Source organism: Anabrus simplex, chromosome 1 (genome assembly GCF_040414725.1).
Source record: "Anabrus simplex isolate iqAnaSimp1 chromosome 1, ASM4041472v1, whole genome shotgun sequence".
Lineage (NCBI taxonomy): Eukaryota > Metazoa > Arthropoda > Insecta > Orthoptera > Tettigoniidae > Anabrus > Anabrus simplex.
The window spans coordinates 827,423,559-827,449,767 of NC_090265.1; the positions used below are offsets into that span (position 1 = coordinate 827,423,559).

Below are 26,209 nucleotides of genomic sequence, written 5' to 3' on the forward strand. Positions count from 1 at the left end.
CTTTATGGCACAATATATATCATCCAGCATCTCATGATCAAAATCCTTTCCACCATTAACGTTTTTAAGGTTTCTTTTGAATTCTTCTACTGTCATGGGATTATTCTGTCGTTTCACATTGTAGTTATGTTGGTCAACATTTAACATGATGACAGCATATGCTAGGGTGAAAGCAGCATCAGCATTTGCAAAAGGCTCACCATTGCATTTCTGAGAATAAAAACAGATACATCTATAATAAAAAGGAAAGGAAGTATGACTGTTATACAAAATTATGTACAAAAATACCAATTGAACTTACCAATTTTGATTATATCAAAATATCTGAAATTATAATTTGTGAAGAAAAGTAAGATATACGAGATATTCAGATGTACGAAATGTTTCCAATATTGTAGTGGTTGCTCTAAGGAGATATATGAGATAACCATCCCCTCTAAACACTAATCACAGAGGAAAGAGAAAGTAGTCCAACACTTCAGAAAATGAGAGTATCAGAAAAGAAAAGAGAAGAGCCGTAAAAGGAGAAATGAAAGACTCCCTTGGTATCAGAGATCTAATGTCATAGAGGTCAGAAAAGAACAAAAGTTGATTCGGGGAGGGGGAAAAGAAAAATGACCAATGGCTGACAATCCATATACTCCAAGATATAAGCCCCTGGGAGGGGTCACACATTCATTTTTAAATTTTTTTTACAAGTTGCTTTACGTCGCACTGACACAGCCAGGTCTTATGGCAATGATGGGGCAGGAAAGGGATAGGAGTGTGAAGGAAGTGGCCATGGCCTTAATTAAGGTACAGCCTCACCATTTGCCTGGTGTGAAAATGGGAAACCACGGAAAACCATCTTCAGGGCTGCTGATAGTGGGGTTCGAACCCAGTACTCCGGAATACTGGATACTGGACGCATTTAAGTGACTGCAGCTATTGAGTTCGGTTGCACATCAATGAAAACCATGGTTACAGATTCAACATCATCATCATCATCATCATCATCATCATCATGCTAACAAATGAAACTTTTCCACGACAAGCAAAAATCAATTTTGATTCAGTTTATTTTATACTTCTCCACAGGTAAGAGCAACATAAGCATGACACATATCTACTTTGTATTTCAAGCTACTTATGTATAGTAGATATTGGGTCTTAAAATTATTTGACAAGAGCAGACAACTCTGAAAATTATCTGCATAGATTTTCTTTCAGGAATTGAGAGATAAAAACACAGTATCACCATTATATGGTGAAATAGAGATACAATAATACAGTACATTTATAAGAGGTAATTATTCAAAATGCCTCGACTCACTCTTAATCATTTTATAGGCTACTAGCAAGATACCCGTGCTTCGCTACGGTATTATACTGAAATTTATAATTGAATGCTAATTGTTTTAGATATATAATCCGCCGAAATTCGCGATCTGACTCGTTTTCTGCGAGAATCCGCCAAAATTCGCGATCTGACTCGTTTTCTAATAGATTACGGTATGTTTCCTCACATTTTTCAATCTTTCTTTCCAGCAATCGATTTCGTACCTCCCGGGCTAGGTCCCTAAATCTTTGCCATCTTTTCCTATAAGCGTTTTTAACATGGATCAAATCCTTCAGGAGATCCGGCGTGGTGTCGTCTTAGGTGCCTTGGCGGTACTGAACCCGCGGCCGGACTGCATTCTTAGTCATTACCTGTCCAGGACCATTTTCCAGGGGGTTCCGCACATTTGACAACGGTCCAGAACATTATTATTATTATTATTATTATTATTATTATTATTAGAAGATGTTCTGAACCCCACAGCAAGCTGCAAGATCGCTACTAGGCGGTAAATTACATCTGCTGCCAGTGTCATTGTTACAATGTGACCAGCACCATCGTCGCGCGTAGGCAAGTGTGCGGGATTTCTGGCAATACCAATGACATACTTCCGTGCATTGTTGACCTTATTATAGATGTGAACAATTTGACGGTCCATCTCATTCCTATCGTTTATTTCAAATGTGTTTAAATTTTTATTTACATTCCAGGAGGATCTACTGTAATCTAAGAACGTTCTCCGAAGGAAAAGATGGCTGTTGAAAACCAGCCCAGGAAAGATTAAAAATGATCGGTTTATGATCAGAATAAGTACATCGAAACTATATAGCCTGTTTCCAGTCATTCGACAGGGTCAGGAATGGAATGAATAAAGCCCCATCTAGCAGCGACAATAGGAATTGTGCCGGCTGCCGAAGCACACCTCTGGGGCAATGATCGTTGAATGACAAATGAAATGAAATATTGGACAGTGTTGCTGGAATGAATGATGAGAGAGAAAATCGAAGTATCCGGAGAAAAACCTGTCCCGCCTCCATTTTGTCCAGCACGAATGTCACATGGAGTGACCGGGATTTGAACCACGGAACCCAGCTGCGAGAGGCCGGCGCGCTGCCGCCTGAGCAACGGAGGCTCCTTAAGTACATTATGAACAGTAAAATCAATTGATCTCACCTCCTTTTACACCCCACCGCCGTTAAGTTTATTTACACCCCCCCCACCCCAAAAAAAATAGAAGACGTGTTTCTTTATGTTTAAAAGATATTCCAAACACCAATGTTCACATCTGTTACATTCAGTTTTGAGATATAAGTATCCCCATAAAAATAATTCACTTTATTTTCACTTCCTTTCACACTCCCCTCCCCCCCACCCGGTAAGTGAATTTTCCGGCAAAATGTACTTGTTTCCTTAATATTAAAGGATCTTCTAAATAGTAATTATCACGACTCTAACTTCTTCAGTTTTTGATTTATGTGTCTTCATGAAAGGAATTCAACTCCTTTTCACTCCCGCCCCCCAAACGCGTTTTTCTTTGTTTAAGGAGATTCAAATACCAATTTTCACGTCCGTAACAACTTTAGTTTCTATTAGATGTATGTATTCTCATACAATTAATTCAATTAATTTTTCAATTCTTTCACCCCCCCACCCCCCCTTCATTGGATTTTCCGAGAATACGTGTTTCTTTACTTTTAAAGCAGATTCCAAAGCAGATTTCACGTCTGAAATATCTTCATTTTTGAGATATCAGTAGCCTAATTAAAAGAATTCAACACCATTTTCAGTCACTTTTACCCCCCCCCCCCCCCCTTCCACCCAAGTGGTATTTCCGAAAGCTGAAAATACACGTTTCTTTATTTTTAATAGAGATAAAAATACCATTTTTCACTTCTGTAACATGTTAAGTTTTTGTGATATACTGTAGAAATTCGCTTTTTAAAATTTCACCCCTTTTTATTTCCCCTTACGTGGAGTTTCCGAAAACAAATCACCTATCTTTCTTTACATTTACAGGAGATTCCAAATACCCACTTTTTACGTCTATAACATTTTACGTTTCTCAGATATTCTGTAGATATAGTCTTTCAAAAAATTCACCCCAGTTTGTCACTCCTGTTTAACCCCCATTAATTGGATTTTCCAAAAACAAAAAAATACGTGTTTCCTTATTTTTAAAGGAGCTCCCATATACAAATTTTCAGTTCCGTTATATTTTCAGTTTCTGAGATATATGTATCCTCATTAAAGGCATTCATCCCATTATTCACCCATTTACACCCCTCCTATTGGGATTTAAAGAGCAAAAAATACGTGTTCTTGTATTTTTAAAGAAGATTCTAAATACCATTTTTTTACATCTGTAAACTTTTAAAGTTTTAAGATGTAGACACACTCATTTTAAAAATTCACCCCCCTTTTCACCCTCCATTATTTGGATTTTCCAAAATCAAAAAAATACCTGTTTCTTTATTTTTAAAGTAAATCCCAAATACCAATTTTCAGGCCTGTAATATCTTCAGGTTCTGAAATATAAGTAGCCTCATTAAAGGCATTCAACCGCTTTTTCACCCTTTTCCACCCTTCCAATTGGGATTTTCCGAAAACAAAAAAATACGTGTTTCTTTATTTTTAAAGGAGATTCTAAATGCCATTTTTTACATCTTTAAACTTTAAAAGTTTTGAGATATAGATAGACTCATTTTAAAAATTCACCCCCTTTTCAAACCCCCCATTAATTGGATTTTCCAAAAACAAAAAATATGTATTTCTTTATTTTTAAAGGAGATCCTAAACACCAATTTTCAGGTCTGTAATATCTTCAGTTTCTGAGATATAAGTATCCTCATGAAAGTCATTCAACCACGTTTTCACCCCTTTTCACCCCTCCTATTGGGATTTTCCGAAAACAAAAAAATACGTGTTTCTTTGTTTTTAATGAAGATTCTAAGTACCAATTTTTACATCTGTAAAGTTTAAGAGTTTTGAGATATAGATGCACCCATTTTAAAAATTCACCCCCTTCTCACCCTTCCATTAATTGGATTTCCCCCAAACAAAAAAATACGTGTTTCTTTATTTTTAAAAGAGATCAAAAGTACCAATTTTCATGTCTGTAATATCTTCAGTTTCTGAGATATAATTACCGGTATCCCGATTAAAGGCATTCAACCCCTTTTTCACCCTTTTGTGCCCCTCCTATTGGGATTGTCTCAAAACAAAAAAATATGTGTTTCCTTATTTTTAAAGAAGATTCTAAATACCAATTTTCACATCTGTAAACTTTTAAAGTTTTGAGATATAGACACACTCATTTTAAAATTTCACCCCCCTTTTCACCCCCTTAGCGACGGAATATCCAAAAATCCTCTCTTAGCGAGCACCTACATCTTAATATGAATATATCTCCAAAATTTCATTTCTTTATGTCCAGTAGTTTTGGCTCGGCGATGATGAATCAGTCAGTCAGTCAGTCAGTCAGTCAGTCAGTCAGTCAGGACAAGCTACTTTATATATATAGATTAGTACGATGGGCTCGCCACACCCAAAGGCGTTTTAATACCTACTGTCAGGATTCTTTCAGGCTGGCCCTAACATGGGGAAGCCAATGTGTGAGAGGTATAGTGTAGAACCGAGATGTCCCAGAGAAATGCAAGAAAATTCTGTACTCAATATATTACAAATCAATTTTGACAGATGCAGCAGGCACTTGGACGATAACAAAACATGATGAAAGCAGAATCCAAGCAGCAAACAAAAAATTCCTTAGAGGTGGGAAGATATGAAGGGATAAAATCAAAAGCATGAAAATCTGAGAGAGAATTGGATTCCCTACACCGGAAGACAAAATAGAGTACAGTAAGCTGAAACGGTATGGACACATGATGAGAATGGAAGGGGATAGAGTTCCAAAATGAGTATTTATGGAGAAAATAATAGGAGAAAGACAATGGCAAAGGCCCAGAAAGAGGTGGGCGGATACAGTGAAGGAGAGTATAGAGAAGAGGGGAATAAAAAAAGAAGGAATATTGGAGGAAGGAAGTAGGGTTGCGCACTATGTCCCTGTTTCGTCATTTCGGCACACTGTGCCGGTGCACAGTTATGTTCCGGTGTTCCAGAACACCGAGTGTCAATTGTTCCGAAACATTCTCAAGCGAGATGGAGACACTGACTCGCTGTCCCGTCAGAAGCGCCACTATGCACTGCCCTTCGCCTACTAGCTGAACTGTGCAGTGGGCGCACAGGACACTGGACTGTAACTGCGCAGCAGAGAGAACTGCGAGAGGCAACATTACATGCTGTGCGCCAGCGAGAATGTGCCTGTACGGAACGTGCTGTGTGGTGTGTGCCTGTGTGTAGTTATGGCCATGTCCAGCATAAAGCTGCACGGAACGTGAACGAACAGTCGGAATACCGAAATTCGCACCCAATAATCACGTTTAAAGGCTGCTTTTAGGTTAATATTTTTCCGGTCAATATGAAATACACATAACACGGTTACAATGGCAGTGCAGGTGTTTTAAAGTAACTAATTCAAGAATATTTTCACCAGTTGAATGTATTGGCCTGTATTGTGAGTAATTAGGGCCAGGATAAAACTTCACGGCACGTGAGAAAGCAGTCGGAATTCTGAATGAAATACTCACCCAAAAAATCATGTCTAAATTTTCTTTTTAGGATAAGAATGTTTTCATTCATTCTGAAATACACCTATCACAATTACAATGGCAGTACATGTGTTTACAAATGTCACAATGTTATTTTCACCAATTAAAAGTATACTCACACATTCGTCAGTGCTCTATTCACGTACACAATATACAAACGGAACACGAAAATAAAAACTGTGGGATGTTTAAGTTTGAAATGTCTTGTCATTGTGCCGGTTGAAGGTCGCTTTGCAGACAAAATAGAACATAAATTGCATTTCACTCTGTCCGGTTTTCTTCTAGTAAAAAAAGTCCTGAACAGGACTCCGATGCGACATTGTGCAAAGTTTACCGTCTTTCGTATGGTTTAATTACTTTCATGCTGTTTTGCTCTTTGCACTTTGAATTCCTTCCCTCTCAGCTTCCATTTACCTTCTTTAATATCTCAAAAATTTCCCTCAACACTTTCTCGGGGATTGACGTTTAAAATTAATTTGGACTTTAAGGAAACTTTTAAGCCCAAGAAAAATATAGGTGACTGCTTTGGAATTAAAGATATAACTGGATGAAAACATTGTTGTATTTTCGTGGTGTTATGCTCTCTGCACTTCGAATTCCTTCCCTCTCAACTTCCATTAACCTTCTTCAATATCTCGAAAATTTCCCTCAACACTTTCTTGGGGATTGACGTTTAAAATTAATTTGGACTTTAAGGAAACTTTTAAGCCCAAGAAAAATATAGGTGATTGCTTTAGAATTAAAGATATAACTGGATGAAAAAATGTTTACACTCCAGCACAGGGTGGCACACAGCCGGTATTGACAGTCAGACACAGCCAAGGCCAACTATTCTATCTAGTGCGGCCTTGACACAGCACGTTCGGTACAGGCACATTCCAGATGACGCGGAGCATGTCATGTTGCCTCTTGAAGTTCTTTCTAGGACGCAGTTACAGTCCTGTGTCCCGTGACTCTGTACCAAAACACTCCGCCTCAAGCTCCTAATGTTGTGGAACAACTGAATGTTCCGGTCTGCCCAACCCTAGAAGGAAGGGAGTGATGGAGAGAGAGAAAACTGTGGAGGTCCTTGATTCACAACCCAACACTGAAGACTGGAAACAGGAAATGAAGAATTATTTAAAATGCACTACTCAAGTAGTAAATCAGGAAAATCAGAAAGTAGTTTTGATACACATCACTCAGCCCATATGCAGGGGTTTGCTTGAAGAAGCTCGAACTAATTTATGTGATTTTCCAACCAAATTACAAAAAATCAACATGTAAACAGTTTAATACATATTAAAATAAAATAAATCACACTAATACAGGAAACTATGAACATTTCAGAAATTAATATACCTTGGACATATTATTATTGCTAAAGCCAAAAAAAAAATATAGAGCTTTGAAAATAAAGTTTAAAAAATGAAAAATGGTTTTCAATGACAGAAAGATCAGACATTATTTAGTCTTTTTTCTTTACTCTTAGACCTGAAAGAAAGAACATTAATTCTGAATAATTCAATATCAATATGATGTGTGTGCTGCAATTCACTCATGAAGCACGGTACAAAGTTATTCACTGTACATGTGACTGTCATCGATGTCAGGTCCTCGTGGTCCAATGCACGGTGAGCAGCTGTGATTTGTCACTTCCCACATAAGGGGAATCACTTTCGGCAAAAGAAGGTAATTATTACTGTCTAAAGCATCTGAAAATTCAAGGATATCGGCCTCATTCGGCCTTGAATATGGCCTAGCAATTACAATAAAAGGATGACGCAAGCACGTGCAACAACGAATTAATGAGGAGTAAAATTATAGTTCGCGAAGTACAGCGAACACAGGATATACCAAAGAAACAAAATAAACTGAAGTGATAGCAAGATCAAATTGTTGTATTCATAACCCAACCAAAACAGACCCATGCAATAACAACTTCGAATAACCACAATATAAACATTCACGTTCAACAGAATTCATTTGTCGAAAATAAAAATATTTTGTAGGGCTGGTGGATATATCTGTAGAGTAAAACGCAAATTCAATGCTTTAAGTTACTGTCACAATCAACTGTTACCATTTAACAGCCACGCAACAGAACAAAGCCGATGTATCGGCACCGTGAGCTTTCTCTACATAACCTCTTGCGCCGAAAGATCGGCGAGCTGAGTGCGAAAGGGTTAAACTCACAAAGAGACAATGATGCCTGTGAAAACTCTCAAACACTGCATCTAAACAGATCACTACCTTAACCCATACTGGAGTTAATTATTCTCACATACAAGCATCCATTCCTTCCCTACTGTTGAATGATTCTATACATATGAAATGTGTTCATACTATAAACCACTACAGATGCACAAAATAGTGAACATATTCCTCCACATAGGGTTGGTGTCAGGAAAGGCATTTAGCTGTAAAACAGAGTTAATTCCACATAAAGTGCAACATCAGATAATTGGATAAAGGCCAGGAATAATATTACAGTAGAAGCTTAATTATCCATCTCTTGATTAACCGATCATCAGATATTCCATTTTTAAACAATTGATAATCCTAGCCAAATTCTATGTGCTTGCAAGAATATAATAAAGCAATGTGTCTCTTATAAAGATACAGTACAAAGCATACAAGAAGAGACCCTGTGCGAGGCTACAGTTGCCATTCACAACAGGTGATATTTTAGACATGATATAGGCTTTTGGGTTTATGCCGTGTCAAGAAAAGAAGGTGAAATTCTTTACGTTTTGCAGAGAATTTTGATCTGCGTCATCAGAAGAAAATCATGACTGTTCACGAGAAAGGCTTCTAAAACAATGAGGTTTGAATTTAGATGTTACCCAATAGAAATGGAAATGGTACGTTCAATCGTCACCAGATGGCTCCCCAGATGTGGTACATCACTAGCGTTCGAAGCTGAAACTGACGGAACCATCAGAATCAGTTTGAGAGGGTCACATAACGTAACAGGCGTACGCCCAAAACGCTTCGGTGTTTTCCAAATTCGTACGTTCCTTATCGCCAGATGTTTCATTCCAGGCTTGTGTCAATGTCATATCTTCATATGGGCGTATGCCTGTTACGTTATGTGACCCTCTCAGACCAATTCTGATGGTTCCGTCAGCTTCCGTTTCAAACGCTAGCGTTGTACCACGTCCAGGGAGCCATCTGGTGATGAATGAACATACCATTTCCACTTCTATTGGGTAACGTCTAAATTCAAATCTCATTGTTTTAGAAGCCTTTCTCGCGGACAGTAGAGATTTTCTTCTGATGATGCAGAGTGACGTTCTCTGCGAAACGCAAAGAATTTCACCTTATTTTCTTGACAAGGCATAAGCCCACAAGCCTATATCATGTTTATAAGTACGGGCCGTGAACATCAATGGCAACAGGTGATATTTTCATCAGTTGAGTGAGTAGGAGCCTTACTGGTTGCTCCTGAGACCAGTTTACTGACCATCAGCAATCATTCACAAAAGTTTTAAAAAGTAAATCACAAAGTCATATCTTGCCAACTAAAGTCAATTTAGCTTCAGTTCTCCTTTAAGTAAAAATGTTTTTTGTGATATGTCTTCAAAACAGGTTACTGTAATAAGAGAAAATTCAAAGTGTTGGATAATGAAACAAAAGTTGGAATAACTGAAAGATTCAAAAATGACAAACTGGTGGCCGTGGGAAGTGGGAAGGAAGAGGCGACATACAATTTACAGAACGAGGAGATGACGGACGCTTCATTCTCAAGACATTATTTTACTCCACAGAATTTGAATGGACACATGGGGGGCACGATTAGCTCAGTGGCTTAGCAGCTGGCTTCCCACCCAGAATGCTGAGGTTTGAATCCCGGTCAATCGAGGGTCGAGATTTCCATCTCAAGAATCACATGGCATCAGGAAGGGCATCTGGTCTTAAACCACCGGCCAAAATAGAAATAAGCCTGGGTGGCTCCAGTGATCCCAGAAATAACTGGAATAAGCTGAAGAAAGTTTTTTTTTAATTTCAATTGACACCAGAAAAATAAATGCCGGTACTAAAGTTCACAGGAAAGTTACAGGCTTCTTTAGAAGAACATAAAAATATGGTAGGAACAACCTGAACAGATTATCCGCTCCTCCCCTCCCCTTCATTATGGCGGATTGTCGAGGTTCTACTGTAATTAGGCCTAAATATATAATGAAATGTACACAAACTGCAAGTGTGTGGATAGTTTTAAACTCTGCTGTACTGGATTAAGGGCATTTCCCACTTAATAATGCAGGCCACAAAGTTTACAGATACATCCTAGGTCAGGTTCACGGCACAATTTCATTTTGCAGAGTTTACAGTGGTAGCCATTCATCACCTGAGAGTTCACAAAATGTTGGACGTCTTAAATGGCGTCTGTCGAAGATCAATTTGCCATTGCCTCTGCTGAGCAGAAATCCAGTTAGATATTGTTCCATTTTTCCTCTCTTTCCTGAAGTAGACTTGTCAAGCTGATGGTAGGTCAAAATTCACTAGTAAAACTTTAATCAGGAACGTCTCCTTTGCAAATTTGTAAACTAATCTGGAGTGTCTATACTTGGGTACACCAATGGCAACTTTAAAGAAACATGCTTCTAAGGTGGGAGGGTTATTATTGGTCAATGTCTCCAACGTTGTCCCAATCCTATAAGTGAGGGTAGACACTATTTTAGCAATGAAAAAGCAACATGGCTGTTTGAAGAGAAAATCTGAACAGCACTTTAATGCTGAATGTGACCTTAGTAGCTGCCGCTCTTACTTTTGCGTGCATTTAGAAAAACATTTACAGGAGTCTTAATATCAAGGCCACGTATTTAAATTAATTTATTATCTGTAATGGGTCTTCCCAGGATTCTGTCTTCTAATGATATATGCCTGTCCTTCCAGAAGACCAATTACTGGTTTTATCCTTTTTGATGCATAATTTGTTTTTCTCTTTCCAGACTAGAAGTGTGTCGAAGGCTTTTTGCAGTTTGGTTTAACCATAGAAACCATTAAGCATATCATTAGCATGGATCTACACCTTCATCAACTCCAACTCCAACAATGGGTGGCAATATTACACAACACTATGGTAGTAGAGTAGACTGTACAGCTAGCTTTTCAATGCCAAGCGATAGGTGTGAGTAAATAACCCAACCTTCTAAGGAAACCAATGGCTTTTGGTGGATGTGATGGTCCTCTCAGTGTAGTAAATGACCATGGAATCCATGAAGCATCTGTTCCCAGGTCAAGGGCAGCTGTGAGAGGAGATTGTACTCCATGTTACAAATGACCTAATCAACTGCTGCAGTAGCTCTAAACTCCCTTTAGATTTGGTAGCCTGTATAATGAAATCTGGTAAATCAAGGCCTCAGAGAACAATAGAGTGTCCCCTGGAGGCAACATCCAGTTCCTGGTGTCAGGTAAGAACTGTGAAAAATGGGCAACCAGACACCACAAAAATAGCAATGCAGTAATTAATGTTTACTCGCAGTCACAAGACTGAGGAATTGGTGGATTATATAGAAAAGAAAGATATAGCTATGATAGGACTGAGCGAGACCTAAGTGGAAAGCAAAAGGACTGAAAGAACTGAAGAAAGTATTTATGGCCCTTCTCCACCTTACTCTCTTCTTCCATCATTTTGTCCCAGTCCAAGTTTCGTCCTCTTGCACTCCTCTTTACTGAATCGATCTACCTTGTTCTAGATCAACCTTTTGCCTCCTTTCCCTCCAAATTCATCTTTTCTCCTCCATCCTCTTTACTTGTCCAAACCATCTTAGTTTACTCCTATCAATTCTCTCATTTAGGTTTTATATTCTGACCTCCTTACATCTCCATTTCTCAATTTGTCTTTCCTTGTCTATTTTATCATACTTCTGAAGTACTTCATTTCGCTGGCTTGAATTCCACTCTCCTCCCTACTTGCTACTGTTCAGGTCTCAGCCACATAAGTCAATATGGGTGCATAATATATATTGTACACTATCTCCTTACAATTTGGTACTTTCTTATTCCAAACAAGGTTTATTACACTCCGGTAGAATGTACTGCCTTGTTACACCCTCTTGCTAATTTCCATGTCCAGCCTTATATTTTGCATTAATTCGCTCCCTAGGTATTTGAAACTGTGAATAATTTCAAGGCTTTATCCACCAATTTTCACAATAATTTTGCCTTGTCTTTCTCCTCGTGACATCACCAAAACTTAGTACAATATGTGAAAACAATTAACCTGATAAGCAACAAAATAATAAAAAATCCAATTTGCATTTGAGAATGGAATAAAGGACTGCGTATATGTATGCAACTTAGATAGGTAGTGTCTAGAAGAATTTTGGAGAAACTTCAACAGTGCATAGAAGATAAGGAAGTGAATTATCATCATCATCATCATCATCATCTGGAGCAGTTTCCAACCACAGGCTGGGCCTGCTTGGAACATAAGCCTTTCCATTGTTTCTGGGAAATATGTGGTTCAGAAAGAACAATACCCAAAAAAATAATTAGGTATGGATGAGGAGAAAGAAAGACTAAAACAATGATCAATCATATCTTAATGCAGAAGGACGAATTCAGGCAGCTGGAAGATGTCACGGATATGCCAAGAGAGGTTTTAAAGATATCATGAAATTGTAGTAGTTAAACTAAACTAAGATTTAGTAAAGCAGTAAAGTTAAGAAAGTCAATCAAGAGAGCAAAATAGACATAGAAATTAAAGAATGAAACAAGGGAAAAATTTCAAGATGATTTAAAAAAAATAATAGGAATAGACAAATTTCAAACATGGATTTGCAAAATGTGTGGAAGACCTTGGTGGTAGAGTATTGGGTGAAATAAAAGACCAAACACTGATGGATGACAAGGAAAGGGAAACAAGAATGTGTTAAAGTTAAATAGGTGTTGTATGGATTGGTAAAGAACAGAGTAAAAATAAAGAGGATACCATTTTTTTTAACCCTCCCACACTTAGCACCCGACTGTTCACTTTACCTTCCGGTCCTTGGTGCCCAAAAGCGCCCGGCTGCATTATCTGTACACGTCTGCGATCTATGCGACAGTTTTGAATGTTTTTCGGCAGTGAAGGCATTTATGAAAACACAGTACAATCTACACCGCTTAGGAAATAAAAGAGGAGCGATAATTTGTCTTGACGTTGTCTAGGCAACAGACTTGAACTTCCGAGAGTGCAGGTCAGCTGTTTAGTTCGTAAACATGGTGGGATTGAATACTGCAGACATTGAAACCGACTGAATATAGGTGAAGAAAGTGACATAGAATCATTAAGTAGGGCTGTAGGTAAATTTTTAGTGAGTGAATAACATACCAACGAAGATAATTTCACTTTTAACAGTAATATAAGTGAAAATGAATTTTGAGAAATCGAACCTGATGGTGATGCCGCGGCATTTCAGGTGAAACAAACATTTTGTTTTGTTACTCCGACTGATTATAAGGATGATGTTGAACCTGTCCATAATTTCGAAAGAGTGTTACGAGAAATGGATTATTTTTTACATATGTTAGGAGGAGACAAACCATTCAGTGACATAGCCAATTGCATATATCCATGCAACATTCAAACAGGCACATTCCGGTAAAATAGATACAGAATGGGAAGACACTTTACTCAGAGGAAATAAAAGATGATAAACATGGACATCATTCCTCTTCCAGAAACACTTAATTAGGGGTTAGAGGTTTGAACCAACAACATTATGACTATGAATAGAGAAATGGATGTGATGGTATGTTTTCTATTATTGAATATTTGAATACGTTGTAATCCATAGTTTTTACTATGTTTAACTTTTTCTGAAACAATATACTCTGCTTCAATTTTTCCTAAATAATAGGTTGAAATCTGGGTATAAGCGGAGTGAAAATGTGGATAGGAAAGGGTTAAAGACAAAAGCATGTCTGACACAAAAATAGAGCACACTCCTGAAACAGAATGAGTATTTTTCAAAATTACTACAAATTTGATTCCCAGAAGTACTGTACCAGTTGAAAGGGAGCATAAAGAAATAATGGTTGAAGAAAAACAAGAGAAAGACAATCTATACTAGAAATGGAAGAACTTTTTAACTATTTTGTTGTTTTTAATATGTCTTTGTAATTAGTCCATTTTAACGTGAATTCATCATGATTTGCTACAATTAGCTGAAGATGGTCCAAGTTGAGGATCAAAACAGTTTTAACATAAACAGTTATTTATCTTAATAAGCAGTTGGCATTGTATTGAATATTTTGTTACTTTCATAGATCTGTCTCTGTCTTATCCTTGGCTTTGACAATATGAAAGTGACTGAGGTATGAGCGATGTTAGTAATACCAATCCTTATGCAGCCAGTCCCTGCTATGAATGGTGTGAAAATGTTGCTCATACGGTCGGTTGGTATGCATTTCAGTGGGCTTGGCAGACATATGTAATAGCAACCCTGGTTCGGCGAGGAAAGCAACGGGAAACTACCTCGCTCCTCATTTCCCTAGTACGCCTCTTCGGTGATGACAGCTGATGGCAGAGCTGTTGAGGATCCCACCAGCAGCATCACTGATGGACTGAACATACATACACACGTTGTACTGAATAGGTGGAGCTTCAAGAATTTTATCAATTTATTTCATACGGCTGAGATCAAATTCCTTAGAGGTATCGTAGGGAAGACAACAAAATGGTGGAGAGTATAGAGAAGAGAGGAGAAAAGAGAAGAAATACTGGAAACAAGAAAAGAGAGGTGGAGAGATAGGCAACGATGGAAGTCCTTGATTCATAACCTAACCCAGGAGAGAACTAGAAATGGGAACTGAAGAAGAGGGTTGAGGGTTCACCTTGTAGCACAATGTATGTTTGCAGTATTTCCTTTCATAAGGTCATGCTGTCAGAGACCTAAACCGCATTGATCTCTAGAATATTATGGATCAGAACTCTAAGTTTGTCGGTTTTCACTACCACAGAATACAGTATAGATGACCTAACAAATATGTCAAATATCTTAGCAAAGTCAATAAAGATTAGCTGAAATTTGCCTCGTGGATCTCTTTGACTATCTTTGGATGTCTCCAATCAAGTTTTGAACTGCTCGAAGGGTGTTTTGTCCCGTCTTTAATCTGAACTGTTCATCAGGACTTTTTAAAAGACGATTCTGGTAATTCATTAATGACTGCTGAATATTCCCTAAGTACCAATTTTAGGACCAAGGATATTTCTTGTCATTAGGCTATGGATCTGAGAATCTTTGGAACTTATGTGATAATTTTTGCTTTTAAGATATAAGACTTCTTTGGTTCAGAGATGGTAAAAGTGCAGTAGAAAAGTAACAGGGAGTTTATCAATGTATGAAAACAAAATAAGTTTATATTCTCAGGATGGGAGATACACTGTACAATACATTACATGATTCTCTTGTTTCTTGATTTCTTTTCACTGCACCAAATCTTAATATACAATAGTACATCAAGTGCCAATATGTCTCCTTACTAACGAAAAAGTCCGTAATAAATGAAATACTCACATGCCAATGTTCAGCAAAATGCTCCATAATAAGGGAAATGAGAGGAGATTCCCCCGGTAAACGGAATGTCTCCAGATATAACCGCAGAGCCTCATCAATACGCATGTCTGTGAAGTCAAATGATCTATGGATGAAAACAGATGTCTTACATTAACTTTCACTAATATAAAATCACCAACAATATTACTGAGAAAAGGATGCAACAACATCAAAAACTGAACTGAAGAGAGAGTCTAGGGAAAGTGATATGCTGAAATCCTCTTATTTTATGTAGGTTGACAAGCACTTTTGGGAGATACAGTCAACACTTGAAAACTTGAAGCCCTATACCACACGCTTTGGATAACTCGGACAAACTTTTTTTTCAATAAAATTTTAATTATTAATGGGACAGCCACATTCTGACAGGCTAATGTTACAGAATTAAATAATCCAAGGGCTGGTGGAGATCTTGCAATGTGGTACTACTATCCCTCTCATCCTGACTCCATGCAAAATACAAGAAGTATCCATACATACCATACCCATGCTGGTGCCAGTATGCCGCTGTGTGTCTTGGCCACTTGAGAGAAAGCCAATCAAGCAGAGTCTGTGTGTACCAATGGTGTCGTACTACTGTAGAGAAAGTGTGTTTCCGTTAAGTGTTGCAGAGAAATTAAAAATTACTGAAATGTTAGAGTCAGGTGTTTCTGTGGAAAATATATGCAGAGAAGAAAACATCGCAAAACAATGATTTCAATCTCTCGCGCATAAGAAAGAACAAGGATAAGCTGAAGACAATTGCTTTGAAATGTGATGTAACAACAGTTTCCAGTAGAAAAAGACACATTGCATAGTGACAGAAACCTGGAAAAAGCTGTACAAAGTAGTATGCACAGTCACACAAAAACTGACCATCACAGAAGAAGACTGTTTCAAAATCCTCTTGTTTGAAATACGATGAACATATTGTGCAGATGATAGGATTCCAGGTATCCTCTCCTGGGTCACCGGCTATACAAAGTTAATGAATATCTGTGTTTCGAGAATGTGTAAAAATGAAATATTTCTTTGCCACCCAATTTTTATGCAGCTGAGTCTATATACAGCAACAGCCTAGCAGAGTTGCAGTTTGTGGTGTATAGTTTCAGGTGGCAGCCGAGAGACAGGAACGTTGAATTTCAAGCAAGTGATGGCTGGCTCTGTCATTTATAATACTACAGATAAAGTATACGATTAGTTTTTATTCATAAGGTACTACTTTATTTCCCTTCAATATGCAGGACTTTTCATAACTTAGACAGATCTCCACCCCCTTTAATGCAAATTTTCAAGCGTTGCCGGTATGACTGAGCAATGGTACATTAAGGAGAATCTAACATAGGCATTATGGGCTCATGGAAGTTTGGTGGAAAGTGATGTGCTTTAGGTTGTTTTAAATTATGTCACAATAATCAATGATGGGCATTAGAAGATTTAGTATATTAATTTCCATACGTTTAATGACAATCCTCTGAATCTTTTTTATACAATGAGACCCCTAAATCATGACACATTGTTGAAATGATACAAAAAAGCTAAAATACACCCATCCCATGCTTCTAACTAGTAACAATTCAACTGCTATTTCAAAATCTTCCTCCTCTCCTGATATATTGACTTTTTAATAAATGCAGACCTGAAATACTGTAAATCACAGCCCATTCATTATTATAAATATGTACCAGTGGTAATATTTAAGATTAGGAAGCTGCAAATATTTGAGCACGTCACTAGACCTCCTACATAACAAGGAAGAACATTAAATGCCAAGGAAGTACATAGCAGACAGGACAGGATGTAAATAAAAATGTTAGTTGGCTGCAGTTTGTTATACTGAAAAGGTTGAGATGACTGCACTAGAGGTACTTTTATGCTTAACCATGATCAAACTTCTAAAATTTACACAAGCAGCATATTACTAAAGACCATGTGTTGTGTAGCCATCGTTGACAAGATCGTTTTTTTTTTAACTGGAGCAGTTATGCCATCTAGCAGAGATGGCTACCAACAAAAGAGACAGAGCACACCGCAACTAACAATAACAAGTCAGTCAGTGTAATGTTACTGTTGATAAGATTTAGGGTCTTAGGATTTATGGATATTATAGGCCATCACATATTGTTTATGTCTAGTTTGGCGATTGGGGGTGAGTGGCATACACCTCTCTTAGTAAAAAGTGGAAGATATTTGACATGCTATGTGTCAGCTTCTGTATGTCCTGTAGCAACAGAATTTAACATGCTTGCAGAAAGCTTAACAGTTTCAAAATATCACACCGACTCAAAAATAAAAATTATTTTACAAATGTTAAATTTATTAATGCAGCATTTCTCTGATTGATAAATAAGACAGATTTTGAGTTATCACTCTTGAAATTTTCTGTGCTTGTTTGTGCTTGGTGTCTGAACAATGCATTCTTCAGTAATGAATCTTATTTAAATAACTTAAGCAATGATTTAAAATCAAATATAAATATTCTTTCCCCGAGATATTTCACACTGACAGGTACTGTAAACATTTTTAAATAACCACCAGTTAAACATCTATAGGTTTACAAAAATTATCAGGCTGCACATTTTTTTTTTTTTTTACTACATCATCTTCAGTTTGAGAATGACAGTCCTATGCACAGTGGTGCTTTAAAATGGGAAATGTTCTGGGGTGGATGGGAGGGCCAAGCACAGAAGAAGTAAACAACAAAACAGAAAGAAGTGAAAATGGGTTTTCAAGGATGCTGATGTTCAGAACTGGGTTTGGATTAAACTAAAAAAGAAAAAGTTGGCCATGCGGTTAGGATTGCGCAGCTGTGAGCTTGCATTCGGGAGACCGTGAATTCAAATCCCACCGACAGCAGCCCTGAAGATGGTTTTCCCCATTGTTTCTCATTTTCACACCACGCAAATGCTGGGTGTGTACCTTAATTAAGACCACAGCTACCACCTTCTCACTCCTAGCCCTTTCCCATCCTTCCGTCACCAAAAACCTTTGATGTGTTAGTATGATGTTAAACAAATAGAAAAACATAAAAAATGGATGGTGTATAATCTCAGTCTTCCAGAGTAGAAAAGAGAGAGGATAGTTGTTTACTGAAAAAGGCAGAGCAGTGGAGACAGTAGTGTTGTTCTCTCGAGGGGAAAACAACAAGATTCTCAGCCCTTATTACATAAAATGTCTGGCTCCTTGGCTGAATGGTCAGCATAGTGACCTTTGATTCAGTGGACTTTCAGTATTAAACAGTTAATTCCCTAGGCTTGGAGACTGGGTGTTTGTGCTGTCCCAATAATTTATTATTATTATTATTATTATTATTATTATTATTATTATTATTATTATTATTATTATTATTACATAAAATGAAAAATATAGTGTGTTCTATTTTCTCTTTTTCTCACAAGGTTTTGGAAAGATTTGGGACTTCAAACCATGTAACTTCATCAAGGTATTTTTTTAACTTTGCCTTCCTAGTCAACTGGTGGTTCTAAACATGCACAATTATTATATAATCAATATCACTTGCCTGACAAAGCAGTCCAGAACTTGAAGATTGCTACGATTACTAATGTATTCACCGATCATCTTCTTGTCCAAGCGAGGGTTCTCTCGTAAGAAGTGTACTACTTCCACTGGATCTAGTGGCGTAGATAACAGATGATGGTCTTGCAGAAACTGAATGCCCTTTTTAGGTTTAGCATTAAACTGTTCCGTTCCTGTTGAAAGCAACTGCAATGGTATAATGTATAAGTCATCTTCAACCATTATGAGTATTTCTCCTATAATAACAAGACACAAAATAAGGAATTACAACCCTAAATGCCCTTATGAAGGAATTCCACAAGATCTCAAGAAATCCTAGTCTACCCGTGAATAGTGACCTGCCACTTCTGAATCTTAATAGACTAAAATCACGCCATCCAACTCTGCGTGATGCTGCTAACATGGATGCTAAGGATTTTAAATCTCTTGATGAGTGGAAAAGTAGATGGGAAGCAGCAACGGATGTGCGCTTCATACCTTCTTCTCAGGTCCCAGACTTCCAAGTGGATCCCACCTACCACACAAGACCTGGACTGCCCTGAATAGAATCAGAACAGGACATGGCCGGTGCAGAGCCGCTCTCCATAAGTGGAAAAAACTACCTAATCCAGACTGTGACTGCGAAGCTCCACACCAGACTATTCGTCATATCGTCAGGGAATGTAAGATTCGAGCCTATCACGGTGATGAAGATGACTTCCTGCTGGTATCTGCAGATGCTGTACATTGGATTGAAAAACTTGATATTCAATTGTGAAGGACAAATTACTTTGTTTCTCAGCTGTAAATATATATGTATATTACTGATTATGTCTGTATAAGCCATACGCTCAATAAATAACAACCCTAAATATAGTCTTCACTTTCATCATGTTACCAGGTTTCTCCTAAGAGAAATTACTTTTGAGTAATGCTATCTGATGCAGCACTTTTAAACTCTACATAGAGTCTGTGAAGTGGCAGCAAGCAGCATCATAGAGGGTTGGTCCAACGAATAGTCAACACGAAAGGAATAAAGGCGGCAAAAGAACATACCGCATTGATGCCACACATTTGGCTGTTGGTCTTGAAGCTGAGAACATGTCAAACCATAAGGAAGGTTCACTATTGAGATCGGGAGAATGCAAGATAGTTCTAAAATGTGCATGAGAATCAGTCTGCATGTGGTGGCAAAAGAGTTTCTGAGTGTATTATTATTACGAACAACTGACAATGAGCTTCCTTGACTTTTGAGCAAAGATGTAGCTGTTTACATTTTGTAAATGTCAGAATACAGTATTGGGAATGAAGATGAGGTTTTAGTTATCATACTAGTTACGACTGTTCAACGCTGAGTTAAGTTATATTATTATACAAAGGTAGATCAAATTTAACAGGATTTTTGTTTCTGAACATCAACAGTTGGTAGCATTGGCCCCGTGCTTTTGCTATTCTTAGGTGGGACTGTTAAGAGTGGGGACAGCGTACTGTTAGATATTTCCTGCCGTTTCGTGAGTAACGCTCATGATGTCGGAGCAACCCCTCCACTGTACAATGCATAATTATGAAATGTCTTGCTCGTGAAGGAGTTACAGCGCTGGAAATTTGTCAGAGATTGACTGCACAGTTCGGTGATCAAACATTGTCAAGGTAGCGTGTGTTTGCCTGGCATAAAAAAGTTCAAGGAAGGACGAGAACGTCTGGAAAATCAGCAACACGATCGCCGTCCTCGGACCAGCATTACAGACGAAAACATTTGTGCGGTTAAAGACATTATTGACGACAATCTATGGGTGAGAGTATCAGAAATTGCAGAACAAGTCTGAATCAGCTGTCAAGCAATCATCACAAATGATCTACATTTCTGTAAAGTGTGCTCCACATCGGACCCTCGCCTTTTGACCGAAAACTGTCTCCAAGCTATAGGAAATGCACTGGACTACACTTGATCATTCTCCTTACAGCCCAGACTTATCGGCCAACGATTTCCATTTGTTCGGACCGCTTAAAGAAGCTCTAAGAGGGAAACAATTTGAAGATGACGAGAGTGTGGAATTGTGTTAGCTTATCGACATTCAGAGCAACTGCGATGGCCCAAGCGGGTGTTGACGCCATGTGATTTCTGCCCAGAGAGTGTGGAAGACATCATGCGCAACTGGTTGGTGACATGACCCTGTTCTTTTTACAATGAGGGCATCAAAAGGCTGCCCACATGCTGGAAAAAATGCATTTCCAAAGCAGGAAACGATGTGGAAAAATAAAATTGTAATTGCCTTGTATTTTTCAATACAAAATAAAATCCCATTTATATTTGATCCCCCCTTGTAACAATATTATTACTACGCTGCCTAATGTCATTTCTTGATGCAGAACTTTTGCATCTGTCTCTTGGTACAGGCCAGAGCAAAATGTAGCTTCCACCAAAGTTCATCCACGGCTCTGACAATATGGAAGCTGCTAGGTTATGGGTAGTGCTGATGACATTCAAAGCACGACCAGTGCGTCCGAGTTATGCAAGGTACTGCTCATAGGGTCAGTCATGCTCCATGCCCAGTGAGGACAGAATGGCAAACTACCGCACTCATATTGGTGGTGCCATCGGTTGTTGCAGTTTCCCCTTAACCGCATAACCTTTGATGGTGTTATTTGAGGACCCAACGAGCCTCTGGGGTGATGACCTTACAGACACATTATTACTACTATTACTATTAAGTTAATAATGTTAGTATGCTAAGCCCCTTAAAAAATAAAAAATGTTTCATACTAAAACTAAAAAGCTAAATACTAATATTTTAAAATAACTGTTGCCTAAGTGAAGTCAAGTGTATTACGCCAGAGCTTTGGTAAGTGTTATGCACGAAATGGTATTTGGGACCCTCCAACAGATTTTAACTCACCTGCTTCCTTCTTGAGACAGGCGGAGAGAAAACAATCTGCTTTACGTCACACCGACACAGATAGGTCTTATGGAGACGATGGGATGGGAAAGGGCTAGGAGTGGGAAGGAAGTGACTGCGGACTTAATTAAGGTACAGCTCCAGCATGGAGAGAAAGTAAAGGAAGCATGCACTGTCAAGTTCCGCCCTCTTCTGAGGGATGTTACATGTGACCATACTTCACAGATTCCACGTACAGGCTATAGGTGTGTACGGTATTTAGTTTCATGCTCAGGTGCCCAGTGGGTCATGCTAAACGAATAAAATACAATAATGGATACAATTGTGGTGGCGAAGGAACTTCCATGTCCATCAAAAGATACCCTGATGAGCAGTTGAAGGACATTACAGCATTAGCCATATGAGATAATGGCTGAAAATAATCTTGGAAGATGTATATACCCCATATTTATTTATAAATTATAATGCTGCTTAGCAAAATACCATTCATTTACAGTAGGAGGATATGGAGTGGGACAAGGTAATAAAAGAGGAAGTTGAATGGGAGAATTCTGCATAGAACATGATTTAGTTTCCTTGCTAAAACTTGGTTCAAACATCACATATGACTTCTGTATATGTGGACAAGATCTGAAGACACTGGAAGGTATCAAACTGACTTCATTATGATTAGAAAGAGCAGCCTCCATGGCTCAGGTGGCAGCATACCGGCCTCTCACCGCTGGGTTCTGTGGTTCAAATCCCGGTCACTCCATGTGAGATTTGTGCTGGACAAAGTGGAGGCAGGACAGGTTTTTCTCTAGGTACTCTGGTTTTCCCCGTCATCTATCATTCCAGCAACACTCTCCAGTACCATTTCATTTCATCTGTCATTCATTAATCATTGCCCCAGAAGAGTGCGACAGGCTTCGGCAGCCGGCACAATTCCTATCCTCACCACTAGATGGGGGCTTCATTCATTCCATTCCTGACCCGGTCAAATGACTGGAAACAGGCTGTAGATTTTCACTTCATGATTAGAAAGAGATACAGGTGCTGGATTGCAAGACCTTTCGTCGCCATAAGACCTATCTGTGTCGGTGCGACGTAAAGCCCCTAGCAAAAAAAAAAAAAAAAAGGATTGCAAGACCTTCCCAGGAGCAGGAGCAGATGCTGTCTCTGACCACAACTTGTTGGTCATAAAATGTTATCTCAAGTTTAAGAAAGGAAGGAATGCAAGCACATGTGATCTAGTTGAAGCAAAAGAGAGGGAGGGATTGTTCCAAGTACCATGTTGCACAAGGACTAAATGAAAAGGCTGAAACAAACACAATGGATGAAGAGTGGACAGTCCTGTAGAATGAGACCAATACAGCTGCTGAAGAAAAGCTAGGAAGAAAGGCAAGATAAATTAAGAATCAATCGACAACTCAACAGATATTAGAGATTGATGAGAGGTGGAAGTACAATGGAAAGAAATGAGGATGGCAGAAAAGAATACAGGCAATGAAAGAATGAAGTAGATAGAAAGTGCAAGACAGCAATGCAAAGATTGGACGTGAGAGAAAATTTTGTGTTGTGGTGGGACAATGGCCAGCACATAAATTAATGAACAAAAATGGCGAACAGTTAATTGAATTTTGTATTAACCATGGACTAATTTTAGAAACAAGAAGGTTTAAAAGAAATCTGCATAAATTAATGACTTGGAAAAGTCCAAATGTTTAATTGGGTGAATCCCAAATAGATTATGTGGTCATGGATCGTAAATTTCATAAAGAAATTATATAATGTTAAGGTTCTGTGTGGTGTTGATGTTGATTCAGACCATTACATCTATAAGATGAAATTTAAAACTCCTAAAAGAAAAATAAACTGCATAACCTTAATAGGAATAGATTGTATGATCCTAGTTCAGTCATTAATAATTGAACATACTTTGACAAAACCAAAACACTTTTAAGTGATAGCTTGGGAACCACTATTAACAAACTAAAAGCCATAGCAGAGGAAGCTGATCCCATTAAAAAAAAAAAAAAAAAAATGCTTGGTGGAATGAAGAGTGTAATACAGCAATACTACGCCAGCATAAAGTCTGGTTGAATGATCAACAACAAAAAACAGAAAGCTCTGGAGAATAACTAATCAATGCTAGACGATTAATGGCTAAAGAAATCAGGAGAGTTAAAAGAAATTATCAGAAGGAAACATTAAAATCTATTGATGAAGCTTTCAATCGAAATAAAACAAGAGACTATTATAGGACATTTAAACAATACCAAAAAAATTATACTCCCCCTACTCTTTTGATGAAAGATAAGAACAGAAAGGTGGCCCATAAAGATTATGACAATGCATTAATTTTGGCTGAATACTTCAAAACATTACTTAATAGTGATGAACCTGAAAAATATTTTGAATTTGATCTATTTCCCAGAAATAAAGCACCTTTGGAGAAGGTTTTACCACCAGTTTATGATGAAGTAAGTGCAGCTATTGATTCACTGAAATATGTTAAAGCAGCAGGAGAAAATCAACTAATAGCACAACTCTAGAAGAATGCAAATACACAGACTATTCAGAATCTACATAAACATCTCATTGACATTTGGAATACAGCAAAATTGTTTATAGAATGGGATGTTGCAATTATACACCCAATCCATAAAAAAAGGTGATAGATCAGATCCTAGTAACTATCAGGGAATTTCTTTGCTAGATATCACCTATAAAATTTTCTCTAAGATCCTATATTCCAGAATCCATGACCAGCTAGATAGTGAATTGGGTGAATATCAAAGTGGTTTTCATCCAGGACGAAGCTGTCCAGATCAAATTATGTCTCAAATGGATCATTAGAAGCAAAAATTTAGAGATCACTTTTGTTGATTTTCAAAAAGGCTTATGATATCATCATCATCATCATCATCATCATCATCATCATCATCATCATCATCATCATCATCTGGGTATCCTTCCTGTGGGCCAGGTAAGACTTGAGGACAATATGCCTCCATCGGTTCCTGTATTTATAGAGTTCCTCTCCTTTCACATCTTCCAGTGGTGTTCGTTTCTCGATAAAGTCTGCATTTATTTGGTCCAGCCACCTTCTTCTGGCACATCCAACAGGTCTCCTTCCAGGTACTGCCATTTTGAAGTATTATCTGGGAGTTCTAGTCTTTTCCATCCTTTGCACATGCCCAAACCATTTCAACTGTGCAATGCATAGTCTTTCTTCCATCATACAGGTCACTTGCATGTCATTTCTAATGCACTCAGTTCTAATCCTCTTCTTGTTTTTTGCATAGCAGATCGTAAAAATTTCATTTCACATGGTTGCAGTTTGCTGATGTCTCTTTTCAGTAACACACAGGCCTCCAACCCATATGTCATGATTGGCAGGAGGTAAGATTTGAACATTGTTTGTTTGGTTTTTACAGGAACTCCTTTGTCCCACACTAGATTTCATACCTGATAGAAGAACGTGGAACCTTTTGTCACTCTGTTCTGGATTTCCAATTTATGATACTATCCATAGTGAATCGTTACTATATATCCTTACTAAATTTGGTCTACATTAGAAACTTGTGAACCTTATTGCGGTCACTCTGAGAAACACAAAGTCTAAAGTCAGGTTCCGAAATGAAATCTCTGAACAATTTGAAATTCATACTGGTCTTTGACAGGGAGATGGATTATCCCCATTGATGTTTAAATGCGTGCTGGAAAAAATTATGCGTGAACGGAGTAAGGTATGTCCTCCGATTGTTAAGATTGGAAGAAATATTCAACTGAATTGTCTTGCTTTTGCTGATGATACGGCGCTATTAGCAAATAGTATAGAAGAAGCAAAATTTCAAGTAGAGGAAGTAGGAAGATTAGCAGTGAAGGTTGGGTTGAAAATATCTTTTGAGAAAAATAAAATGATGTAATCCTTTAAAGTTGACACTCCACATATATCAAATAATACTCAGATAATTAAATTATAAATAAATTTAAATATCTTGGTGAATGTCACTTGGAATGCTAATGAAAAAGCATCCATAGATAACAGAACTCTAAAACAGACGAGCACAGCAAATTACATGGCCAAGTTACAAAAAAGTCTGAATTTCACCATTATAACTCCATCATCAAATCAGAAGCAACGTATGCAAGTGAAACATTATTCAAATTAAATACCCAAGCAACAACAGACAAACTGCAGAAAGTGGATATAAGAATTCTCCGGACAATGATTAATAAAAACATCAGGTTGATGGCCAGTGACTTTTACCCAATTCAATAATTTACAAGGAAAGTGAGTTAATTATTGACATGATGAGA

At 37.9% G+C, this 26,209-nt stretch overlaps 1 protein-coding gene across 1 annotated transcript in view; it reads right to left on the reverse strand.

The window, feature by feature from the left end:
• Nucleotides 1-26,209, reverse strand: part of garz (Sec7 domain-containing protein garz) — a 332,880-nt gene that overhangs the window by 212,623 nt on the left and 94,048 nt on the right. The window contains exons 14-16 of the mRNA XM_067136362.2: nucleotides 19,012-19,214; nucleotides 15,474-15,597; nucleotides 2-210 (exon numbers count right to left, since the gene is read on the reverse strand). Of these exons, the coding sequence (XP_066992463.2) occupies nucleotides 2-210; nucleotides 15,474-15,597; nucleotides 19,012-19,214 (536 nt within the window). The remainder of the gene's footprint in view (nucleotide 1; nucleotides 211-15,473; nucleotides 15,598-19,011; nucleotides 19,215-26,209) is intronic.